Source organism: Petaurus breviceps, unplaced genomic scaffold (genome assembly GCF_028583685.1).
Source record: "Petaurus breviceps papuanus isolate PSGF00001 unplaced genomic scaffold, PetGlider_PUasm1.0 90510, whole genome shotgun sequence".
NCBI classification, from domain to species: domain Eukaryota; kingdom Metazoa; phylum Chordata; class Mammalia; order Diprotodontia; family Petauridae; genus Petaurus; species Petaurus breviceps.
Window position 1 is genome coordinate 2,047,088 of NW_027187267.1, and position 23,587 is coordinate 2,070,674.

The following is a 23,587-nucleotide window of genomic DNA, read 5'->3' on the forward strand; positions in this document are numbered from 1 at the left end:
TGAGAGAGAGAGAGAGAGAGAGAGAGAGAGAGAGAGAAGGAAATCTGAATGAATGATCCCATCTATTTTTGGTGTTCACAATACCTATAAAATGGATTGAGGTTCTTTTTGAAGAGAAGAAATGGGGGGGGGGGCAGAAAGAGAAAATGGGAAACCTGGAGAAGGCTGCAGGGTGTAAAGGTTGGTCTCTTCTCACCGTTTGGAAGTCATCAAACTTTTTCTGCAGCTCGTGGACATCTTCCAATTCAACACCAGTGTTCTCTGCCTTCTTCTCTTGGATCCAGTCCAGCATGTCTCCTGCCTCATAGGCTAACAGGAACTCCTTGTATCTCTGTAAGAGGCGGCGCCGACGTTCCTCTGCCCGCTCCAGGAGGGAATGGTACCTGGGGAAGGGGAAGAAACAAACAATAAAAGGATGGTGAGAGAGGTAAGAAGAATGAAAGAAAAAGAGAGGGAAAAGGTGAGTTGAGAAAGGAAGAGAAGAGAGGAGAGAAAAAGAAACCAAAGGAGAGAAAAGGGAAAGAGGAAGGCAAAGAGGGAATGATATAGGAGAAAAAACAGAGAGGAGTAAATGAGTAGTGTGGTGTACAGTCAAATACGATAAAAGTACTTAAAATATTTTGCTGACATTTATATATGTATATTTATATAGCTTTCAAACTACATTACATAAACGATCTCATTTGAGATCAACACTATTTTTTCTTACCAACACTACAGGTATGAGAATATATTATAGGTGTTATTATCATCATCTTATAAAGAAGGAATCTGAGACTCCAAGAAATGAAATGATTAACCCAAAGATACACAGCTAGTAAAAGAGGTAAGTTTTGAATCTAGGGCTCCAAGGAATCAGAAAGTCCTACAATTTAGCTACTCTCCCATGATTCTTCATTATCTTAGGTCTCCCACAAAACACACTCACAAGACGCCCCCCCCCCATCCCAAACTAAGTTGCTGTAGATTTCCACTCTATCTTGTATTGTACACTAAAGCCTCCAGGGGCACCTGGAAGCACCCTTGAGAACAAGGCTTCCCACTTAACACAATGTTTAGCACATACTAAGTAAGTCAGTAAATGGGGCTTTGTCTCTTTGTTTGTTTTAATTCATTGTGAGAAATATGACCCAGGATGGAATATTATCTCTTTAACCAGACCATACTAGGATGCGCACATTAGATATAGGTATAGAGTCATTTCTGCCCACTTTCTGATGCTTTATCTCAACTTCTCAAATCTTACTGGTTATCAATTTGTTCCTGGCGCTGGGCAATGTCACTTGGCTCTTCTCTTCTCCGCCGCTCAGGCCTGGGGAGCTCATCCCGGGCCAATCTCCTGACATATACAGCTGGGACAAAGCCCTGGTGATCATCAGCTTCTACCTTCCACCAGTCCTGGAAAGATAACAAAATCCCACACATGTCTCTTAACAAAAGTAGCTCAATGGGACATAACTGGAGAGGATCCCAATCTCCAGATATAGGCAGAATCTATTAGCCAGGGTAAGCAGAATATAGTTAAACATTTGCCTACTTTTTTTTTCATTTTTCAGACTTCAAAAGTGGAGTTGGAAGGAATACAATGGAATCATAAAATTTCTGAGTTTAAAGGAAATGTTTACATTTCCACTTGAGTGGTAATCTTGTCCACAGTATTGACAAGTGGTCTTCAAGCATCCACTCAAGGATCTCCAACAAAGGAAAAATCACTACCTCGGGAGGCAGCCTATTCCACTTTTGTAAAGCTCTAATTCCTAGAAAGGCTTTTTTTTTCTTTATATTGAGCCAATCTGATTCTGCAACATTTACACATGGTTCCTAGTTCTTCCCTCTGAGGTTGACAAGTCTAATGCCATTTTTTTATGGGAGCTCTTTAGGTGCTTTAAGATAGCTATCGTGTTTCTCTTGAATTTTACCTTCTCTGGGTTCAATAGTCTCAGTTCCTTCAACCAATCCTCTTATTACATGGTTTAATGTCTACTTATCCTCCTGGTGATTCTTATTCAAATACAGTCTAGCTTGTCAACACCATTTCTAAAAGTTCACATGTAGCTTAGGTATCTGGAAACTACCTTGAGCTTGGATTAAACCTCATAAGAATAAGATAAATCTGTTGTCAGAGCCTAGAGAGAGTCCCTCACAAAATGGGGCAAACCTGCTCATAGAAGAAAGGTCAAATTCCATGTGGGAGGGCATTGGTCTAGACTTCCTGACACCTAAAGCTTATGAGATGATGATGTAACTAGGATGCGAGGCAAAGGAAAAGGTCATTAACCAACTGCTTTTCATTTTTCTCAATATCCTAAGAAAATATGGGCTACTGTGTCTTTATAGTTGTGTGAATGCTCCTTGGAATGGTCCTACCCTGAAGTCCAGAAATTTAACTTTTAGTTGATTAATTAATCTGTTTCCTTAAGGAAAGTTGCAAAATGTATGCTCTCATACACATAAGATGCTTGTATGGTTACCTAACTCATCTTCTTTGGTAGAAAATGAAAGTCACCTGTCTAAGGCCACTTAATTGATTAATGATAGAGTTCAAACAAGAACCTAGGTCTTCTGACTTTAAAACTAGGTCTCTTTCTAGGTTCATGGGACCTATACTTATGACTTAAATTCATCTATGGATCAATGGCTCAAATTTATACAGCACAAAATACTTTCCTCAAAGTAATCACACAGTAGGGAGAAAAAGTCTTACTATCCCCATTTTATGGATGAAGGAACTGAGGCTCAGAAAGGTTAAGGAAGATATCAAGAGACACACAGCAAGTATGAAAGGCAGGATTTAAATCTAGGTGTCTTGGCTCTAACTCCAGCGCTCTTCCTATAATACCACACTGTCTTCTTAGTAAATCCTAGACCCTTCTGTTCTTGCTTCCCTCCCAGAGATTTGTGAAGATGAATGAAGATCAGTTGTGAAAACCCTTCAAGAATAAGCAGGAATAGTGACCGGCAAGGCACTTCATTGGTAATTTAACTTAATTGTCAATGTAGGTGTGGTGGGGAGGAGGGAAAAAGTGATGTCCTTCTGCTAATTCAGGTAAACAATTTATAGTCTGAGAGGGCTCTCTAAGCATGAACCAGATTGAAATATAATTGGGGAATGTTTAGCAAAATAAATAAAAATGCAAGGTAGATAATGTTAATTTGTGGTTTTCTAAGTAAATATGGACCACAGAAATCCATTTTTCTTTAAGTTTGAAATCACTGGCCTGAAACACTAAAAGATTAAGTAACCTGGTTAGGATTATACAACCAATACTTATCAGTAATGGGACCTAAATCCATGTCTTCCTGGTTTTAATACAGAACTCTCCAACCATTATAACACTAACAATCTCTTGAAAGAAAATACAAGATAGATAGATGTCTGTGCATCATTGAGCCATCAGACTCATTTCTTGAAAGGATATCGGGCTAAGAGAAATGAAGAATTGGAATAAAACATAAAACCTTTAAGTGACTGCCTGTAACTCCCTACCATCAAAAATGGCACCATGAGGAAACAGAGACATGGAAGAAGACAAAATGGTAAGGGGATTGGAAAAGAGGAGGAGAGCAATTGGGGCTACATGATTCACCAGATGAGCTGGTGGCTGAGGGTCTCTTGGGTTTAAGACTAGAAGAGATGAGGGTTAAGCATGTCACCTTGTTGATGGAGCTGAGGAGAGTTAATACGTCATCTTTCTTCATGGTGACTTCTCTGGAGCTCCTGGCCTGGAAGTCATATAAAGCTATGACCCGTTCTTCCTGAGCTGCCCCTTCCACAGGTACAGCTTGTTGCTAAATGTGATCCAAAGCCAAAGAAGTTTATCAAAAGATGGAAGTGCTTCAAATCAACAAACATTTATTAAATACCTGCTATCGGCAAAACTCTGTGTTAGATATAAAAAAGTCAGCATATAAATACAAATAAGAAACAATTACTTCTCCAAAAGACCTTATATTCTAATGTGCCCCTACTACACAGACCTAGCCCACTTTATGAGCAATTCTTTTATTTCCACTCAGTTTATCTCATCAAGATCCAATCCCCTCTTCTCCATACCAATAGCAAAGCAATGTAGAGCTGAGATTATTGAAAAATTTATTTCTTCTTGACCCTGTGGGAGTGATATCTAGTCACACATGGATAAAATAGTCATATTTATCTGCACAATAGGATTCGACTTTTTGGAGAGAAGGATTTAAACTTTTAGCTAGGTATTACTAACATGGGGGTCAGCAGAAAATTCCAAAAAGTCACCACCAAACAGCTTTTTAAAATGGAGGATCCCAATCACTGTGGCTTTTTGGAATTTTCTGCCAACCCCCATGTTAGAGGGAGAATGGAGTATGGATTGTCTGAAGGAAGGATATAGTTCAGGTCTAAGATGAAAAAAGAACTTGAGAAGATAAGGTAAGCATTGTAAAAGATGTCTTTTATTTATTTTATACAAATATCTTTTTTTTCTCATGGCAAGAGACTTTTCTATTTCCTGCTTTTACCAGGCATTTAAGGATTGAGAATACAAGTGGGAACAGAGACTGTCCTCTGGAACAACCACGTCCCTACCCTTCTTAAAAATTCTCTTCAAGACAAATCTTTTCCCAAACTTCCCTGCCTCACTCTATTTCAGCAATCATACAATTATTGCATCTTCTCAACGCATCTTTTTATGGTCCAGAGGGTATTCATTTAGACTTATTTCTATGCAAACTCATGGCCCAGAGTGCAGAGATGGGCACACAATGATCGCTCAATCAGTGCTGGTTGACTCATCTTGGCTTGTTTGTCTCTCAGTCTGTTTCTTATGTCGATTTCCTTTGAGTTCCCATCTCTCCCATTAGGCTTGGCTCCCCAAAGGCAGGGACTGTATTGTTTCCTTCCCCCGAATAAAGCAGGAACTACTGAATGAAATGCAGAAGCTCAGAATTCAAAAAAAGACTCAGAAACCAACTAGTCCAACCCACATCTGAACTAGATCTTATCTGCAATATCCCTGGCAAGAAGTTATATCCAACTTTCACTTTGGAGGCTTCTCAATGTAGAACCTCAATATTTTCAGAGGAAGCTCATTCCACTTGGGGAAAGTTGATTTTAAGAAATGTTGTCCTTAAACTATTGCCTCTAAATCTGCCTGTGCAATCTCTATACACTTGTCTTGTTCTGTCCTCTGGGGCTGAGAACGCTAGAGCTAATATAATTCCTCTTCCATATGGCAGCTCTTTGAATTCTTGAAGACAGAGGACATTCTTTCCCTGTGGCCTCCATCCCGGTAGATGAATTACAATGGCACTTGGTACCAGTGAGAAATAGGATCCAGTAGTCAATGGAATCCATTTTGCTTGTTGGTAGAGCAGCAAATCCCCATCATCCCCCACTTACCCGGCATGCCTCTGCCTGCTCCCTCAGAGCCTGCATGCTGGTTCCAAAGGCATTTAGATCAACCAGGAAGGCTTCATGCTTCTTCAGAAGAGCCTAGAAACAAAGGAAAGTTGTCATAGGGAGTCCAGGGGTTGCTGGAGGGGAAAATAAGACATTCAAGGGCCAGAAGAGAGTTGAAGATAAAGGGAAGGAGGGAGGGCTGGATTGTTTTTTTTTTAAACATTTTGGTAAAAGTATTTCAATATAGGGTTTCCTTTCCAAGCCCATATTTTATTTCAAAAATATTAGTCTGAAAAAGAGTTCCTAGACTTCATCAGATTTCCAGAGGGATCTATGGCACGAAAAAAGTATAATAACCTTTTGAACTAACTAAAAGGAAACAGACAAGCCTTTCTAGAGGTGGTGGTGAATGAACTGATCCTTGAATGAGACTTGGAATTTTCTGAGGTCTCTGCCAGTCCTAATTCACAATCCCATGACTCGGTGTCTACCTAGCCCTGGTGAAGCAATGGACTCATCTGAGATCTGACTTTGCTTACTGTCTCTGTAGAAACATAGGAGGGGCCTCAAATCTGGTTGGGAATTCATAACAAAGAAGCTTTGTGGGTTAATAGTGACCCTAGGGGTCATACTTCCTGCAGCGATGTGAGGAGAAGCAGACAAGGAAGGTGAGGGCCTGGCTAGCACTGATTCCATAACTAAGTCCTGCTAATGGAAGTTGGGGCATGTCTAAATCTTTCCAAAGTTTAGGCCCCTTGTGGATGCATGGAATGCAAATGTGGGCTGGAATTGGCTGATGCAATAGTTGAGGCTATTCTTTAGTAGCTTACAGGGGACTTTTGTGTATTTGCTGGGAAGACACTGTGGAGCAGATGCAGGTGCTGTATCCCTAACCCTGTCTCTCCACTACTGCTGAGGAGAGAAACAGGCCATTATCAAAATCATCCCTAAATGCCAAGGATTTGAGAAGTCCTTGCTTAGCTCTGAACTTGAGGAGCTGTTCATATTGTGGGAAGAGAACAACATTTGGAGTCAGAGGACCTGGTTTGGAATTATGGCTCTGTCACTAACTGCCTAAGTGACCTTGGTCAAGTCATTAACATCTCTTGGCCTCCATTTTCTCCAACTACAAAAAAATGGTTGGATTTGATGATTGTTAGGAACTCTTCCATAGCTGCATCCATGATCCTAAGATAGGAGCACACATACTTCCCACAAGCAGAGATAACTGGTGTATGTGAGAGAGTCCTGGACGTAAGATGACCTAAGTTCAAATTGTCCCTCATACCCTTACTAGTGATGGATAAATCATTTCCTTCTCTTAGCCTTAGTTTCATCATCTACAAAAGGAGATAAAAATAGCACCTGAGGGCAGTTAGGTGATGCATTGGTCCTGTAGTCAGGAAGACCTGAGTTCAAATTTGACTTCAGACTCTTCCTAGCTGTGTGACCCTGGGCAAGTCACTCTCTTGACACTGGAGAAGGAAATGGCAAACCACTCCAGTGTCTTTGCTAAGAAAACCCCATGGACCTCATAAGTCAAATATGAATGAACAACAACAATAGAACCAACCTCACAGATCTAGTGTAAGGATCAAATGAAATAACATGTGTAAAGTACTCCAAAAACATTAAAGCTTTTTATTTAAAACTAGTATAGCTTTGCTTATATATAGCGTATATTTAAATATCTTACTTTTTTGTTGTTGTTCACTTGTTTCAGTGGTGTCCAAGTCTCTGTAACCCCATTTTGGGTTTGTTGGCAAAGGTACTGGAGTGGTTTGCCATTTCTTTCTCCAGCTCATTTTACAGTTGAGGAAACTGAGGCAAACATGATTAAGTGCCTTGCCCAGGGTCACACAGCTAGTAAGTGTCTGAGACCAGATGTGAACTCAGGAAGATGAGTCTTCCTGATTCCAGGTCCAGTGTTCTATCTACTGTGCCACCTAGCTGTTCTATATATATTTAAATATTTAAAGCTTATGTAAGTCTTATAAGGTTTTAAGAAAGCACAGTTCAAATTCATGATGAGATGGTATGATACAATGGAAATAACGCTAGATTTGGAATCAGAGGACCTAGGTTCCAGTTCTGACGCTGCTCTTTTCTCGTCATATGAACACTTAGTTTCTCTCAACATTCATTTTCTTATCTTTTCTTTTTTTTGGTAGGCAATCAGGATTAAGCAATTTGCCCAGGGTCACACAACTAGTTGTGTCTGAGGCTGGATTCTCTTATCCCCAGAACTGGTAGTCTATCCACTGGGTCACTTTAGCAGCCCCCAGCTCAAAAAGGCACTAAGGAATTTTACTTATGGCATCATAGGTGTGGAACTAGAAGGGATCTCATAGGTCACTAAGTCCAATCCCCTCAATTTACAGATGAGGAAATAGAGTCAAGCACAACATGTGATTTGCCCAGCATCATGAAGCTAATAATAATCTAAGGCAGGATTTGTAACCCATTTCTTCCTCACACCCTAACCACTAATACCAGGCTGCTTTCAAACAAAAATTAAACACACAAAAAATCTTCCTGAAATTCAGGGCCTTTTGTATCTTCAGTCTGACATTCTCCTGACTAAATTATTTCACTAGCCTTTGAACAAAAGTAAGGACCCTTTGGGAGAGTACATTAATTTTAGTGGCCCACCACAAGATCCTATTGATTCCAAGGCATTCCCAAATATGTAAGACCTAACTAGATTCTTCCAGGATCTCCAAAGTATCATTGAATAACTTGAAGGAATCTTAGGAATCACCTAGTCTAAGCCCTTGATTTTTCAGAGAAGAAGATTGAGGCCTAGAGACAGGGAGGTGGGGGTGGGGGTGGTTAGGTGCTAGAGTCAGAACCAACTCATAGAATCTATTGGTAAATTTTCAGCATGAGCATTTGCACCTTGGAAATCAGCAAATGCTATAAATAAGGTTTCAAATTATAGTTTCATTGATTGTCTTGGCTTAAATGATGGAGAAAATGTCAATAACTAAGATTAAATCTCAAAATGTACCTGCATAGATTATATTTTCCTAGAGAGTCAGCTATAAAACAGTTACCAGCATATCCCTGCCTAGAGAAGGCAAGTGAGTTGCCAAAGGTCTCATGGGTAGAAGTAACAGAACTAATACATGAATGTTATACCCCCCATCTTTGTTCTTTACACTACCTATGCAATGGATTCCTTAAGGCACTTAAGCACTGAATGACCCACACAAGGAGATTGGTCCCATCTTGCTGGGGTTCCCTGATCTTCTGTTACAACGTACCCCAGAAGCTTCCTCATCAGCCCCATAGTTTGTGCTGTCCACAATGGGCTCCTTCTCACGGATCCAGGCCTCTGCTTCATGTAGATCTGCAAAGTACTGTTGGAGCTGTACATTGTCCTCCAGATCACGCTGTCTCTGGGCAGCCCTGGCCTGAAGGGACTCCATGTTCTCATTCAGACTCTTGACCCTAGAGGCTACATCATCTGCCGCAAAGTGTCCTGTAGAGCAGGGTATAGGGAATGTTAAATGACTCCCTTCCCCACTATACAGATAGTCCTAAAGTATGTTCAAGAGTGCATAAAAGAACTGTAAAGAGATCATTTGTTGTGTAATCACCATGGGGCACAAGTGGTCACTGGAGTTTTAGATGGAGCTGGTGCACTTGCCATAAGGTTCGAGGATAGCTAGGCATGAGTGAACCTCATAGATTCTAGAGTGGCCCTAAAGTATGAGGAATGGGATAACTCTAGGAATCATCATAAGCCATCTTGCCAGAGTGGAAAGACTAGGCATCTTCTCAAAAGTCTTTGGGAGAGCCTGATCTCTTGGAAATTGGCAAGTGAACAGGAATGGCCTACTGACTCAGTTATGGATAGGAATAACTGCCATAATGTGCATTAGTCAGACCACATATGAAATATCGTATTCAATTCTGGGCCATGAATTTTAAGGGGAACACTGATAAATTAGAGGAAGTTCAGGGTAGGATGAACAGGATAGCTAACAAATCTAAAATCTATATCTTGAGAAACTTAAATGTAAAAGATATGTTTCATCTAGAAAACAGGAGGGAGATGTAATAACTGGCTTCAAATATATGAAAGCATATAAGTCAGATGACGTGTATTATATTGATATATAATATATGTCATATATTATATTTATATAATATATTTTATATATATTATATTTATATAATATATTTTTATATACATTATATTTATATAACATATATAATATAGATTACTCTAAAGGACAGAACTTATAAAGAGGTGAGGCTCTGGGTAAATCTAAATGGCCTCTGAGATCACTTCTATGTATTTGTGTAAACTTTTGCATAAGTAGAAGATAATGAGATCAACTTAAGCTAATGAAAGGGAGAAAAAACATCTTATAAATAATTGGTGTTGTACTATAACAGAATGAGCTCGCCACTGAGAGAGGTAGTTAAGTAGAGGTTGGATGATCCCGTGTTGCAGATACAGTAGAAAAGGTTTTTTAATCGGAGGGTGCAAAGAAGGCGATGAGCATTTTTAAATACCTGCTATGCAGAGGCATTGTACTAAGAGCTTTATGCATTTTATCTCACTTTATCTTCACTGCAACTTGGGGAGGTGGTTGCTATTATGATCCTCATTTTACAGTTGAGGAAACTGAGGCAGACAGAGCTTAAATGACTTGCCCAGAGTCATACAGCTGGTAAGGGTCTGAGGTTGGATTTGACTCAGGTCTTTTTGACTTAAGGTCCAGAGCTCTATCTACTGTACCACCTAGTGGTAGATATTAAGACAAGAAATTAACACAATAACTTCCAAGGTTCCTCCTGACTGATGTACAAAGTTAGCTCAGAGGGCCATGGGACCACAAGGATGCATTTAGCCTCCATCACCATACCTTCATCCACCATTTTGTTTCCTTTTTCTGTGATTATGCGAATTCGTGGTTCATGACTGGCAATGTCAGCCAGGATGACTTGATGCCTATTCAATAGGTTCTGAGAAGCAATTAGGTCCTTTCCTAAAAAGAGAAAATGGTTCTTAAGACTCCCAGTTCACAAATCTTCAAGTCCTTACATCTAGCGGGGGAAAGAAAGAAGATCATTTGGACTTGATCTAGAACCCCCTTCACTCTGTAATTCCTGGGACTGAAAATTCATCCTCAAAAACCTCTGCTTGGTGGAGAAGTCTCCTGGGAAGTGACCCATCCATCTGGATGGACATCATCCAACTTCACTTAGTCTCTTTCCTCTTACTCCTCCGAGACTTACATTACTTCATAAAAGGGAAGGGGGCATTTCTACCCCATCTTCTCTATCAGCCTGAGGAAAAGATGATAATTTCTCAAAGTGCTTACACTGACTCCTTCTTAGTCCTCTCCGTATGTCCCTCATTTCTTGTGACCCTCTTGGTTTAGACTTTCTGATCCAACAAAGTCAAATGATCAGGTTTACTCCTAACCAGGCTTTACCCTTGCTTGTCTCCAACCTTATGCTGCTCCTCTTATCCAGGATTTCCTGTCTTTTTTTCTCCATACAAACCCTATTAACCTGCAACACTTAAAGACGTTTTCTCTCCAGAAATAATCCTACATAGTTCTAGTCATTTTATCCTTCACTGTCTTGGAACTTAAACCCACATTTTACTCCATGATATTTATTACTAATGGGTATACATCCACGTTTAACATATTAGGGAACTGAGGTCTAAACACCTAAAATGACTTATATAGAGACATACAACTTGTAAACAAGAGATCTGAGAGTCAAAATAGTCTCCTTACTTTAACATCTGTACTTACTACACTGTTACCTACCTCTCCTCTTCACTAATGATTGTCACTTAAGTCTGTCTGTCTCTCACACACACATATATGTATATATGCACATGTATATATACATATGCATACACATATGCATGGACACAAACACATGTGTGTCTAGATACACACATACATATGTACATGAATACATATATATGTGTGTATATATAAATACACACATATATAAAATAGTAAGATATATATGTGTGTATATATATATATATACCTTCTGCCCCCTTACACAGAGTTCCCCCCCCAAAACAGACCCTGACTTATCCATTCTCTGCATCTCCCACACTCTATATCCCACTCAATTACCTACAAATTATGTAGTCTACAGGGCATTCCCCAAAACAGGGCTTTAACTCTAGTTCTGATTAACACTCTTGTCCATAGTCACTAAAGAAAAGGAAGAGGGAAAAGCAGTATCCTGAGACCATATAAATTCCTCCCAGTGTTCTGACAACCCAATAATTTGACCAGGTTTGTGAAAGCTGCCAAACCCTGGAGATATTTCTCATTCATACTGGACAACCCTCCCCAAGAGGAATAAGCAAATTTCCATAAAGTTGATGGATAGGACTAAGAGGTCCTTTGCCACTTCCCATGTAGAATCTGTTCATATCTTCTTCCATTGCTTTACATGTGACATTTTCCAACCTGAGAAGCCCTTCCTTCTAGCCTTTTCCCCTACTCCCAAATGACCACCTCATGGCTAATGAATGACAAAGATACCATTAGCTTCCTCTTTTAGTGAAGTATTTCTGGGAGTCTTCAGCTCAGTGTGCACTAACCAAGGTACGTGGAGGCTGCAGAAGGCTCTGTCTCTTGGATCCAAGCCTCCTCATCCTCTGTATCCCGGCAGATTTGTTGCAGTAGTAAAAGGTCAATGAGCTTCCTCTTTCTTTTGGCCAGTGGTTCCTTCAGGGCCTCATAACGTGACACCAGAGACTCCTGCCTTAATTTCATTTCTCCAGCATCAGGATGTTGTACCTCCTCAAAATAGGCAGCCAGGTCTGTGATTGTGTCTACTTGGTCCTAATAGTGAAAAAGAATATTCAGTTATTTCTTCTCCACAGTCAAAGGAGATGAACCCAAGGGAGGATCAGCACTTATATGTTAAGCAAGGTAGTGTTTTTGTCAGTTCTAAGGAATCCTACTGAGGCTTTTCTCTCTGTTCTACCCCAAATTTATAAATTTATAGAAAGCTATGGTGAAAAGAGACCTAGAAATCATCCACTCCAACCTGGGAATTTTACAAAGGAGGAAACTAATGTAAACTGGCTTGCTCAAAAGCTAAGTTGGTAAGAATTAGAAATCTAATTAATTCTAGTGGCCTTCTAAACACAAAACCAAAGGGAAAATGAAATCCACAGGGTATGGGCACATGGGAATAAAAATAAAGATTTCATGATGCAGTAGAAAGATGAACTTGGTGTCAGGAGACACTTGGGTTCAAATGCAATCCCTGAAACTTATTAGTATACATAGTTACATGATTATGCTTAAACTTTTTGAATCCATCTTCTCATCTATAAAATGCACATAATAACCCCCCTCCACTTATAATTTTATCTACCTCAATCCTGAGAAACAAAGGAGATAATGAAGAGTTTAAACATTCCTTTTCAAAAAATTTAAACCTTCTAAACTCTAAAATGCTTTGTGTCACTTATCCCTAGCAGCAAGCAATCCCCCAAACTCTGCTGTGCTGCCCCAACCAGGTTAAAATGTAATTGAGAAATGTTTAACAAAACAAATAAAATACTATACAACAAAAATAATTTAATTTGTGGTTTGCTAAGCCAATATGCACCAAAGATCCATTTCTATTTGGGTTTGACACCACTACCCTAGATTTTATCGGGATGGGGAACTCAAAGGTGAAGGAACTCCCTCTAGCAACAGCAAGTCAGATGAACTGGAGAAGAAAATGGCAAATCACTGCAGTATCTTTGCCAAGAAAACCCCAAATGGGGTCACAAAGAGTCCAACAGGACTGAAAAACAACTGAACAACAACTGAACTTTCTCCACCACTATAGTCTTAGCAAGTTGCCTAGAGGGTATTAAACATGAGCAATTAAAGGATATATCCAAACTCCTTAGATAGCTGCATAGTTCAACCTGCTCTCCCATCTATCCCTCTCTTGAGGGCGAGGCACTGCTGATATGTTGATTTCAACCCTCCTCTCTGCTCAGAGTTTAATAGTGACTCCCAATTAATTATTTAATGAGGCAACATGATGTCCTTCACAGGGTACTCAACTTGGAGGCAGGAAAACTTGGAGTCAAATCCTCCTTATGACACTAACTGTAACCTCTTTGAACCTCAGTCTCCTCATTTATAAAATATGAAGAACACCTTCAGTGTCTTCTTCATAGGATTGCTGTGAGACTCAAATGAGAGAGTATTGGAAGCAAATTACAAATTTTGTAATATATAATCCTCCATCACGATTGCTTTTAATAAATAAATGTGTATTCCCCAATACCTGTTTTAAAGGTTCTCCCCCAAATGCCTTCTAGTCTGATTGTTTTAAAATGGAATACTTTAGCTTGTACTCTACTCACCGGTCAGGAAATTCTGCACCTAGTTTCAATCTTTCCCTCTCAGAGTCTTCATCTGGGCTAGTTATAGGTTCTTGATTGCTTCCTTCACTGCCTCCCCACTCCCACCACTCAAAACAGTTTCCTTCCTTCATCCAGAAATTTCCTTCCTTTCTGCATGTACAGGAAACCTACTCAGACTTACCTGCATCTGGCACTGTGGTTAGTGCTAGAGATACAAAAAGAGCCAAAAGGCAGTCCTTTCCCTCACCAAGCTCGTAGTCTAATGGACCATAACCTCTACCCTCAATAGACGCCAAGAGCTGAAGAACTTAGGTACCTTATGAGTATCCACATTGGTCTCTAAGACTCCATGTTTCCTAAGGAGATTTTGGACATCAGCCAGACCTTTCCCATAATCCTCAGAGGCAACCTGACCATCCACTTCCTCCAGCCAGCGTGCCAAGTCTTCCACATTCTGTTCAAACTGTAGCTGCTTGTTGGCTTCAAGCAGCTGAGCTCCTGTGGGAAGACATGAGGCTCAGGCCCAGGAAAAGACTTACCTTACTGTAGCAGAAAGGATAGATTGCTGGGTCTGGAGTCAGGAAGACCTGAATTCAAATCCCACCTTAGATACTCACTAATATGTGACCCTGGGCAAGTCACTTAACTTCTGCCTCAGTTTTCTCAATGATAAAATGGGTATCATGATAGCATCCACCTCCCAGAGTTGTTGTGAGGGTCAAATAAGATAATGTTTGTATGGTGCTTCACACAATCACTAGCAAAAAGTAGGTACTCAATAAATGCTCATTTACTTCCTTCCATGGTGGATCTTCATAATACCAAGCTTGAACCCCATTCCCTCAATGCCTAAGAGACACAGGCAAGTTGGAGAGGGTTCTGATAACAGCAGTTAGTTAAAGTCCATTTATGTCCTGCAGGATTTGTAGCTAATAGTACTGGCTTCACTGCCAGGATTATAAGCCTGGTTATTGAGTGTCCTCAGTCTCCTCCTAAAGACTACAATATCATCAAATGCCTGTTAAATCTACTCACACCCTGGCTTCATATCAGGACCTGCAGCATTCACATTTTTCTTTCTGTTTTGTCTTTGGCTGATATTCTTTAGATCTCCTAGTTTTAACATTGATCATGATAATTCCTCAACCTGGAAAGGCTTCTCCTCTTTTGCACTTGTCTCACCCTACCTTCTAAAGTGTCTCACACCACTGACTTCCAGGGATTCTTCTCTCAGGTTTCTAACCTGTAAAAGAAGGGGGTTAGACCAAGTGACCTCTAAGGTCCCTACCACGTCTAAATTCCATGACAAGATCCTGTGGACACAGATCTCTCCTCTAGATACATCCTTAACAACAATTATGTCACCTATTGCAACCAGACTAGCTTCAGCTATTGAACTCACTCTTCTGTGTCTTTCTCAATTGTTAGGAGTCAAGACAACAGAGAATGGTGATAGCTATCCAGGTCAGCATAGGAAATAACATACAAATATATTAACCATGACAGCCGGTAAGATCATCCTGTTCTGTGGAAGTAATGATGGCTAGAGGGTTATTTTATGGAGCAGTCAATTTTAGGAGGTTGTGGGTGATTTTGAAGCTAGCCCACTACTACTCTGAAACAAGATAGTGTTTATTTGAACATCTCTGTCATGTACTCCCATTGTGAGCTCCCTGGGAGCATGGAATATCATTTTCCTTTTTTTGAGTCCTCAGTGTTTAGCACAGTGCCTGGCACATAATTAGTGTTTAATAAATGTTTATTGGCTGACTGACTGACTATGCCATTCAGATTTTGGCTTTTGAAGAAATTCTGATTTCCTAACAACATGTGAATATTTCTGTAGTGCTCTGGAGAGTTCTTTCTGATAGGACAGATACCCAGAGGTCATGGCATGCTTGCATCTGTGTGACCTTGAGGAAGCAACATAGTAGATGTGACATTAGTTGTTTCTTTCTAGAGTTGCAGGAATAGTTAGCATGGAGACCTAGGCATTGATAACACGAGAGAAACATACCAACGATAGTTACACAAAGACTTGGTTCATTCAAACTTGACTGAGACATCCTGACCAAAATGATGCCCTTCCCCTATTCCTATTCCCTGCCATCTTTGTCCTATGGATATATTTTTTCTGCCCCTAGGAATGCCCCAAGGACAAATACTTCATCTCCTTCCCCATCCTGATTTCCTCCAATGTCCAAAATCAGTGTCTGCCCATAACTAGGAGGCACTCAGAATAGGAGATAGATTGACTGCTAGAAGAAAAAAACAAACATTTATTAAATGTTCTTGATTGTCAACAATTGGCCAACTGAGTGAATGAAATGGGACCTGTGAAGGAAAGTAGATGACAGTGTGAGACTATCCTCAATGGATATTGATATATTTTCTTGGAGGACTGTCCTTGCCTAAGTTGCAGGAGGGAAGCAGCAACAATCGACCTTCAAGTCCTACCCCTAACCTTACCTTGTGTGACATCACTTGGGATAATGCCAATTTTTAAAAGTCCAGTTAATCACTTACCATTATGGAAATTTGCCCAGTCTAAGGAACAGAAGAAGTACATACCTTATCATGAAAATGTAGATATTAGCATATTAGGCTCTCAGCCAGCACTAAATTTTTTTGGATTGATTTATTGATCATTTAAACCAGAAGAAAAGTTAAGAGAAAACATGGAGAGCCAGATAGTATCTTCAAGAATAGGAAACCTCCAGAGAGGCACAAACAAGAGAAAATGGGCTGGTATAGCAGAAGGGTGGATGCATATTAGACAGAAAAGATGTCTAGAGTTTATAGTAGTGGGACTTATGCCAGCCCTTGGCCAGGGCTTTTTTCCCCCTAGGTTTGTAATACTCCATTATTATTCCAGGGTGGTGGAAGAAGAGTTGAGGAGGGGAAGCATATTTTTCCACAAGATTCTTCAGTGGAAATGTTTAAGCAAAAAGAAAAAAAGATACTTATATTTAATAATAATGGTCAACATTTACATTGAGCTTTAAATTTTGCAAAACACTTCAATATATTATCTCATTTGATCATCACAACAACCCTATGATAAAAGTGTGATTATTATCCCCATTTTAGAAATGAAGGAACTAAGGTTGAGAGAAAATAAGTGATCTGTCCAGAGTCACATAGCTACTCAACGTCTGAAGCAGGATTTGAACTTATATCTCCCTTTTTCTAAGGCCAGAATTCTATGCTTCCTTAAAAGTTCAGATCCTAGAGATAAGAGCTGAATTATTTTTGCTCCACAGAGTGACCTAATAGCATGGGGGTTGGTCATCTTGTAATGTCCTTATATAAGTGGGCTATATAAAATAAATGTGGTCCCAGAAATAAGGATTATTCTCTTGGTCTTCCTGTCATGGAGACAGTACTATTTAGGGTTCCTCTGGTAGAGTTAACAATGAATTATCACAGTACTTATAAGGTTTTCTGTGCTGTCCTTTTGAGCAACAAGACCTGGTCAGCTTAAGAAGGCTTGGAAAATTCAAACTATAACAAGGACTTGCTGACTGTAGCCACTGGAAAGAACAACTAAAGGAGAAAGGGAGATCTTCTTTAGATTAGACTTTATCAGGTAATAAGAGGGATATTCACATTTGCAGTAATGAAGGCCCCAGTCAGGACAATGCTCAATAACAAAGTTAGCTTGTCTTGAGACGTCCTTCTTCTGACCTTTTTGCTCTGTGGTTTCCAGGAGCTCCTTCCAGAGGGCAGTGACCTCACTAATGCGAGCAGCCACATTGTCAGAGGCATAGTGGTTGCCATCAATCATCTCCTGCCCAGTTTTCTTCAGGTTGTTGAGGCGGATCTCATTAGCTGTCAGCTCCTCTGCAAACACTTGCTGCTTTTGAACTCGACTCTTTAGATTCTGTGCATCCTGGGGCAAAAAGGGAGATAGAAATTAAATGCAGTGTTAGAGGAGGAAGTTAGGGTTCTGGAGGCAAATGAGAGAATATAGAAGTTGGAGGGTATCTCTCTTGAAAAACTTAACCATATTGACAAAGAAATGGAAGATTATTTTTAACATCCTAACTACCTATTTGTCCATTCAGGGATGGGGAACCTACAGCCTCAAGGCCCCATGTGGCCTTCTAGGTCCTTTAGTCTCTTTTGACTGAGTCCAATTTTTAGAGAACAAATCCTTTTATTGAGGGGATTTGTTCTGTGAAGTTTGGATTCAGTCAAAGGGCCACACTTAAGGACCTAGTGGACCACATGTGGCCTTGAGGCTGCAGGTTTCCCACCCCTACTATAGAACAATATCTCTGCCTTCTACACATACAATGATGATGAACACACAAATACAGAGGTAGTATCCCATCAACAGAGACATACACTGGAAAGATCTTAGGAGAAGAGCCTAGCAGTAGGAAGACTAGCTAGTGTGGTTGTCATAATAAGCAAGGTGATTGCTGATGACAGCCTCAAACAGAGAAGTTACATCAGGAGTGGGTAGATGAGAGTCAGCAGCACTTGGCACCTGATTGGTTGAGGGATATGAATGAAACATGAGTCAAAGACAGCTGAGTTAATGAGTCTGAGCAGCCAGGAGGATGACAGCGCCACCAACAAAAGCAAAGGGGTTGTACTCATTGAATGGCTAAACAAGTTGTGGTACATGAATGTAATGAAATATTTTTGCACCATAAGAAATTATGAATACGAAGAGTACAGAGAAGCATGCAGAGACTTATATGAATGGATGCAAAGTGAAGTCAGCACCATCAGGAAAGCAATATGTACGCTAACTGTAGATGTAAATGAAAAGAATAATGGCCAACTAGGAAACAACTGAGCACTGTACGACTATAATGACCACTGTTGGTACTAAAGAAGATATGTGAAAATCCACTTATCTTCCTTCTTGGCAAAACTGTAGACTGTAAGGGTGGAATATTGTTGCATAGATTGTCAAACAAATATATGACGGTTCATTTTGCTGAATCACTTTTTTCCCCTCTGTTTGTTATATGCAGACCATGGCATTCAGGGTGCTGATGAGGGTACAGACATAAATTCTTCTTAAGCACAACAACCAAAACTTAATTAAAAATCAAATGTGTAATGAATCCAAGGCGTTTCTGGCAGTGCTTGCTCTTGATGTATTCCGCAACTTCACTATAGCCTTGGTTCTTAGCACAAAGCATGTAGACCTTGCACTGATAATGCCCTCAGGCTAAGCAACACCAACAAATGCTGCTGAACCATTAAAAGGGGTTGTGATTGGAAAAATGTCTGAGAAGCCCTGATATACAGTATATGTAGAAATGAAAATTATGTAAAAACAAAATATATAAATAAAAACTAAAAAGAAAAAAGAATACAGAAATTTAGTTTTGGACATGTTAAGTTTGAGGTATCAATAGGAACTCCAAATAGAGATGTAAACATCTCTTTGCATGCAATTGAAGTACTGGAGCTCTGGGGAGAGAGCTAATCTAGAGGGACAGATTTTAGAGTCATACAATTAGAAGTGGTAACTGAGGGCATATTCATGAGAAAAAAAGAAAGCCAAAGATAGAGCCTTGGGAAACATCTGCACTTAAGAGGCAAGAGAATGAGGAATCTGTGAAGAGACCAAGAATGAGATGTTGGTGGTAGAAGTAGGATAATTATAGTACAATTATATTACAGAGGATCAAAGGATAAAAACCTCACAGAGGTCAAAGGATAAAAAAAATATCAAGAGAGATAAATCATTTCTCCCCCATAGACTTCAGTTTTCGAATCTGTAAAACGTGTGGGTTGACAAGATAGGCTGTTACAACTCTAAAATGTGTAACTGTAGACTACAGCTGCCTGTTTGTTGGTCCCAGCTTCCAGTCTCTTATGTTAGCAATACAAACATCACTCCCCTAACATGGGAGGCATAAAGTGACCAAAAGGACAGGGCAGAAGAAATGTCCAGGAAACAGGCAGAAACATAATTTTCCAAATTCTACTCTGGATGAGGGGTGGGAGGGTCAGGATAAAGAACAGTTGCCTATTGGAGATACCTAAATTAGACTTTGCCCACCTTGTAATCTTCATCATCTGCCAACTTTTTCTTCTTATTAATCCAGTTCTTCAGGTCATCAGAGTCTTGGTAGAGCTGCTGCAGAAGTAGAGCATCTTTCAGCTGCCTCCGTCGGGCAGCAGCCCGGGCTCGCAGGGCATCTCGCCGTGCCAGAAGCTACAAAGGAGCCACAGAAAACATTGCCATCAACAAAACCACAAGGGTCATGGAAAAACACTAGCATCACCTGCCACCCCAACACTTTCCACATAATTAAGTCCCTAAGAAACCAAATTGACAGATACCGCAGTCACAGTTATGAAACACATAGACATACCCCGTCCCTGATCTCAGCGATGTTCTCTGAATCATAATGGTCATTGTCGATCAATTTGGTCGCTGTCTTGTCCAGTGTCTGGAAGGGAGAGAGACAGAGAAAGACAGAGAGAGAGAGTGAGTGGTTTCTCTTTGATTACCATGAGGATGGTGGACACAGGTTGTGCAAGGTATTAAATAACTTCCCTTGGTGAGCAAATGCTTTGCAAGAAACTTTTCAGGGATCAAACCTTCTAGAAGTAGGTGATCTAGGATATCCCTGAGAGGAATGGTTAGAAATTAGACAGAGAAAATGATAATCCTATTTCTTCTTTTTACCAGGAGTGGGAAAAGTTGAGTACTACATCATCACAGAGGTCAAGGATGGATGAGAATAGATGAGAAGCTCTGGCCCAGTGTATAGAACTCCAGGTCTGGAGTAAGGAAGTCCTGAGTTAAAATCTGACATTAGACCCTTAGTAGCTGTGTGAGCCTCGGCAAACCATTTAACCCTTTTGCCTCATTTTCTTCATCTGTAAAATGGGGATAATTATAGTACCTACATCCTAGAGCTGTAAAATTCAATTGAGAAAAGAATTGTAAGCCACTTAGCTTAGTGCCTGGAGCATAATAAGTACTATATAAACATTGCCTATTTTTTATTATTGTTACTGTTAGTGGGTAGAGACTATGGTCTCATGAAGATAACAGAGAAGCAAGTATGGCAGATAAGGACTGAAGAAGACTGATGATGAAGCAGAAACCCAAACTTGAGTTTGATGTGCTTCTTAATCATTTTAAAAACATGAGAAAAATCCTAGTAAGAACCAAAAGATACACAGTAGCATAAAATGGTGAATCTATTGTTTGGAACTGGGAAGACTCTGATTAGAATCTTAATGCCAGTGCTGGTCTCCACAGCTTCAATCGGATAAGGAAAACCTGGGTATAGGGCAGATGAGAAACGGGGGTAAAAAAACACTATAATTCAATTCAATGTAATTCAACAAACATTAATTGTGTCTAGTATGTGCCAGAAGTTGTGCTAAATATTGGGGAGACAAGCAAATTATTAAGAAACTTATATTCTACTAGAGAAAAATATGCACAGATAAGTAAATAAGGCACAACTTGGGAATCCAGATAGTATTCTAAAGTTTTTTGTTTTTGTTTTCTGAATTATTCAGACCAGCGAAGAGAAAGTGAAAGACTGATTGTTTCATGATTCAAATACATGGGGAATTGGTAAATAGAAGATTGAGGAGCATTGCTTTCTGTCTTTACTGAAGTAAAGAAAAGGAGAATTTATGCATTACAGCAGAAAGGATTTAGACTAGATTTAGGAAAACCTTGACAGTGAGGGTTGTTAGAATAGAAAGAGTAAGAAAGAGAAGGCATGAGATCCTTTCTTCCAGAACATATCCCCTGCCTCCCCCCCACCAAAAAAAAATAAAGGTCTATAGCCTCATACATTTGAGACAGTATAGGAATAGTCCTGTTTGGAAACAGTAAGGTGGAAGAGAAGGCTTCCACCCACATCAAGCTCACTGTCTAAACCCAAAACTCAAAACTTACTGTAATCTTCTCTTCCTGGGCATCAAAGGCCTCCTCAAAGTCATCATGCTTCTGAAGAAGGGCTTCCACACTGCCCAGGGAGTTCCCCAAGTCCTCATTCTCCAAGAAGGCCTATAGAGAGGATACCAACAGAAGTCTATGATATCCAGATTAGAATTCGGTTCCCAAGTGAATAAACAGAAACAATTCAGAAAGGCACTGGAACTGAGGGCTTTTTAATTATTCCCCACTGACAAAATACTCATCACTGTCTTCCTACCTTTAAAGCATACGGCATTTCCAAAGGTTATCAGGCCCTTTTGACCTCAATCCCCTTCACTATCTACATACCTCCCTCCCTTTCACGTCTACCACAGGACACCCCCTGCTCTGTGAAGTCTTCTCTCTGTAACTCTGGCTACACTTTTAATGCTTTGTCCATCCCTGTCCGTTACATTACTGTATTCATTTGTACCTCTTTATGATCTTTGTGTTTTATGCCTTTTGAATTATCTCTGTTCTGACAACACAAATGGACTATACAGCCCCCAAGTAAACAGCTTTGGACTTTTTACTCTCCAGGGCAGTATAGACTGACTGTGCTCTCTCCTTACCTCTTGTCTGCTCATCCAACTGTCCACTTGCTCGCTGTCTCGATAGAAAAGGTGTAGGTCCAGGCACTGCTCATACTGGTGACGGCGTCTCTCCCATAATTCCAAGAGTGCAGCATGATCACCGTCAAGAGAAGCCATCTTTGGGGAAGAGGGAGAATAGGTCAGATTGACTGAGGGAAGGCGCTTGTTGAAGTAAGATTGTCTAACTGAGTTGAGTATCCAGTTGTTTCTTGGTGGTGAGAGCTACATGGTGTCATGAAAAGAGCCTGAAAGCTAGGGATTCAAAAAACCAAATTACATGCAATATGACCCTTGCTCCACTTTACCTCCCTCACATTCAACTACTCTATCTGCAAAATGGGGAAAATAATAATACTACATCACAGAATTGTGAGGATCAAATGAAATAACATATGTAAGGTGCTTCACAAACCTTGAATCACCATATAAATGCTGGACATTATTATTATAACTCTGTCTGAGCTAATTCAGTCAGTAACTTTCTCTCACTGAATAAACCAGATGAGTTCCCTCATTTGCGGTCCCAGCAGGAATCACATTTGTGTAGTCAGTAGGTATTGGGCTATAAGCTTCAAAATAAGATAGATCCTCAGACGGAGTGACAAGATCAGAAAGCCAGGAGCAGCATGAGATAATGGAAATCAGAACACTTAGAATCAAAGTACTTGGATTCTTGCCTCAGTTCTACCTAGAGCTACTTAGGTGACCTTTGGCAATTTACTTCTCTTTCGCCTTATCTGAAGGAGAGTGTAGGGTTCTCTAAGTTCTTTCAAGCTCCATACAAAAGATCTAAGGACTACTGAGTGAGGATGATTCTAGAACACTAAATTGACAGGTAAGACAGAAAAATGAATGTGGAAATTCCATTGCTGGAGGTCTTTGGTAACAGACATCTTTATATACTATCAGGTTGGGTGAAGTTTCATTTATCAGAGAATTTTGAAGCCTGAAGAGACCTCAGAAATAGTTTAATCTTACAGAGAAGGATTTATCTCAATGCTTTCCTGGAGTCTCTCTTATTTCAGGGTTTTACTACATTTTGAACATTTTTTGGGAGCAAAAAGGAAGTAAATTACTAGTCATTAATATGTCCAAATTACCTTTTCATGAACTTCTTCAGAGGCTTCATGGTCAGCATCCAACAAATACTGACCAGTCTCTGCCGCTGACTGAAATCGGTCTTCATAGGAATCAATTTCATGCTGTGATTACAAGATAAAATATGCTGAAGTTGAAGTTAGAAGAATTCAGATTTTTCTAGCACAGAAGTTTGGGAAACACTCACTTTGGTGGTCAAAGGAAAGTATGGAATCTTGTTGATA

General features: G+C 40.0%; 1 protein-coding gene across 1 annotated transcript in view; it reads right to left on the reverse strand.

Moving 5' to 3' along the window:
• SPTA1 (spectrin alpha, erythrocytic 1) overlaps nucleotides 1-23,587 on the reverse strand; it is a 98,330-nt gene that overhangs the window by 60,540 nt on the left and 14,203 nt on the right. The window contains exons 10-24 of the mRNA XM_069062813.1: nucleotides 23,366-23,467; nucleotides 22,245-22,382; nucleotides 21,652-21,762; nucleotides 20,099-20,176; nucleotides 19,783-19,938; nucleotides 17,439-17,643; nucleotides 14,068-14,249; nucleotides 11,973-12,216; nucleotides 10,255-10,377; nucleotides 8,641-8,858; nucleotides 5,375-5,467; nucleotides 3,865-3,867; nucleotides 3,655-3,789; nucleotides 1,247-1,398; nucleotides 197-383 (exon numbers count right to left, since the gene is read on the reverse strand). Coding sequence (XP_068918914.1) covers nucleotides 197-383; nucleotides 1,247-1,398; nucleotides 3,655-3,789; nucleotides 3,865-3,867; nucleotides 5,375-5,467; nucleotides 8,641-8,858; nucleotides 10,255-10,377; nucleotides 11,973-12,216; nucleotides 14,068-14,249; nucleotides 17,439-17,643; nucleotides 19,783-19,938; nucleotides 20,099-20,176; nucleotides 21,652-21,762; nucleotides 22,245-22,382; nucleotides 23,366-23,467 — 2,127 coding nt within the window. The remainder of the gene's footprint in view (nucleotides 1-196; nucleotides 384-1,246; nucleotides 1,399-3,654; nucleotides 3,790-3,864; nucleotides 3,868-5,374; nucleotides 5,468-8,640; nucleotides 8,859-10,254; nucleotides 10,378-11,972; nucleotides 12,217-14,067; nucleotides 14,250-17,438; nucleotides 17,644-19,782; nucleotides 19,939-20,098; nucleotides 20,177-21,651; nucleotides 21,763-22,244; nucleotides 22,383-23,365; nucleotides 23,468-23,587) is intronic.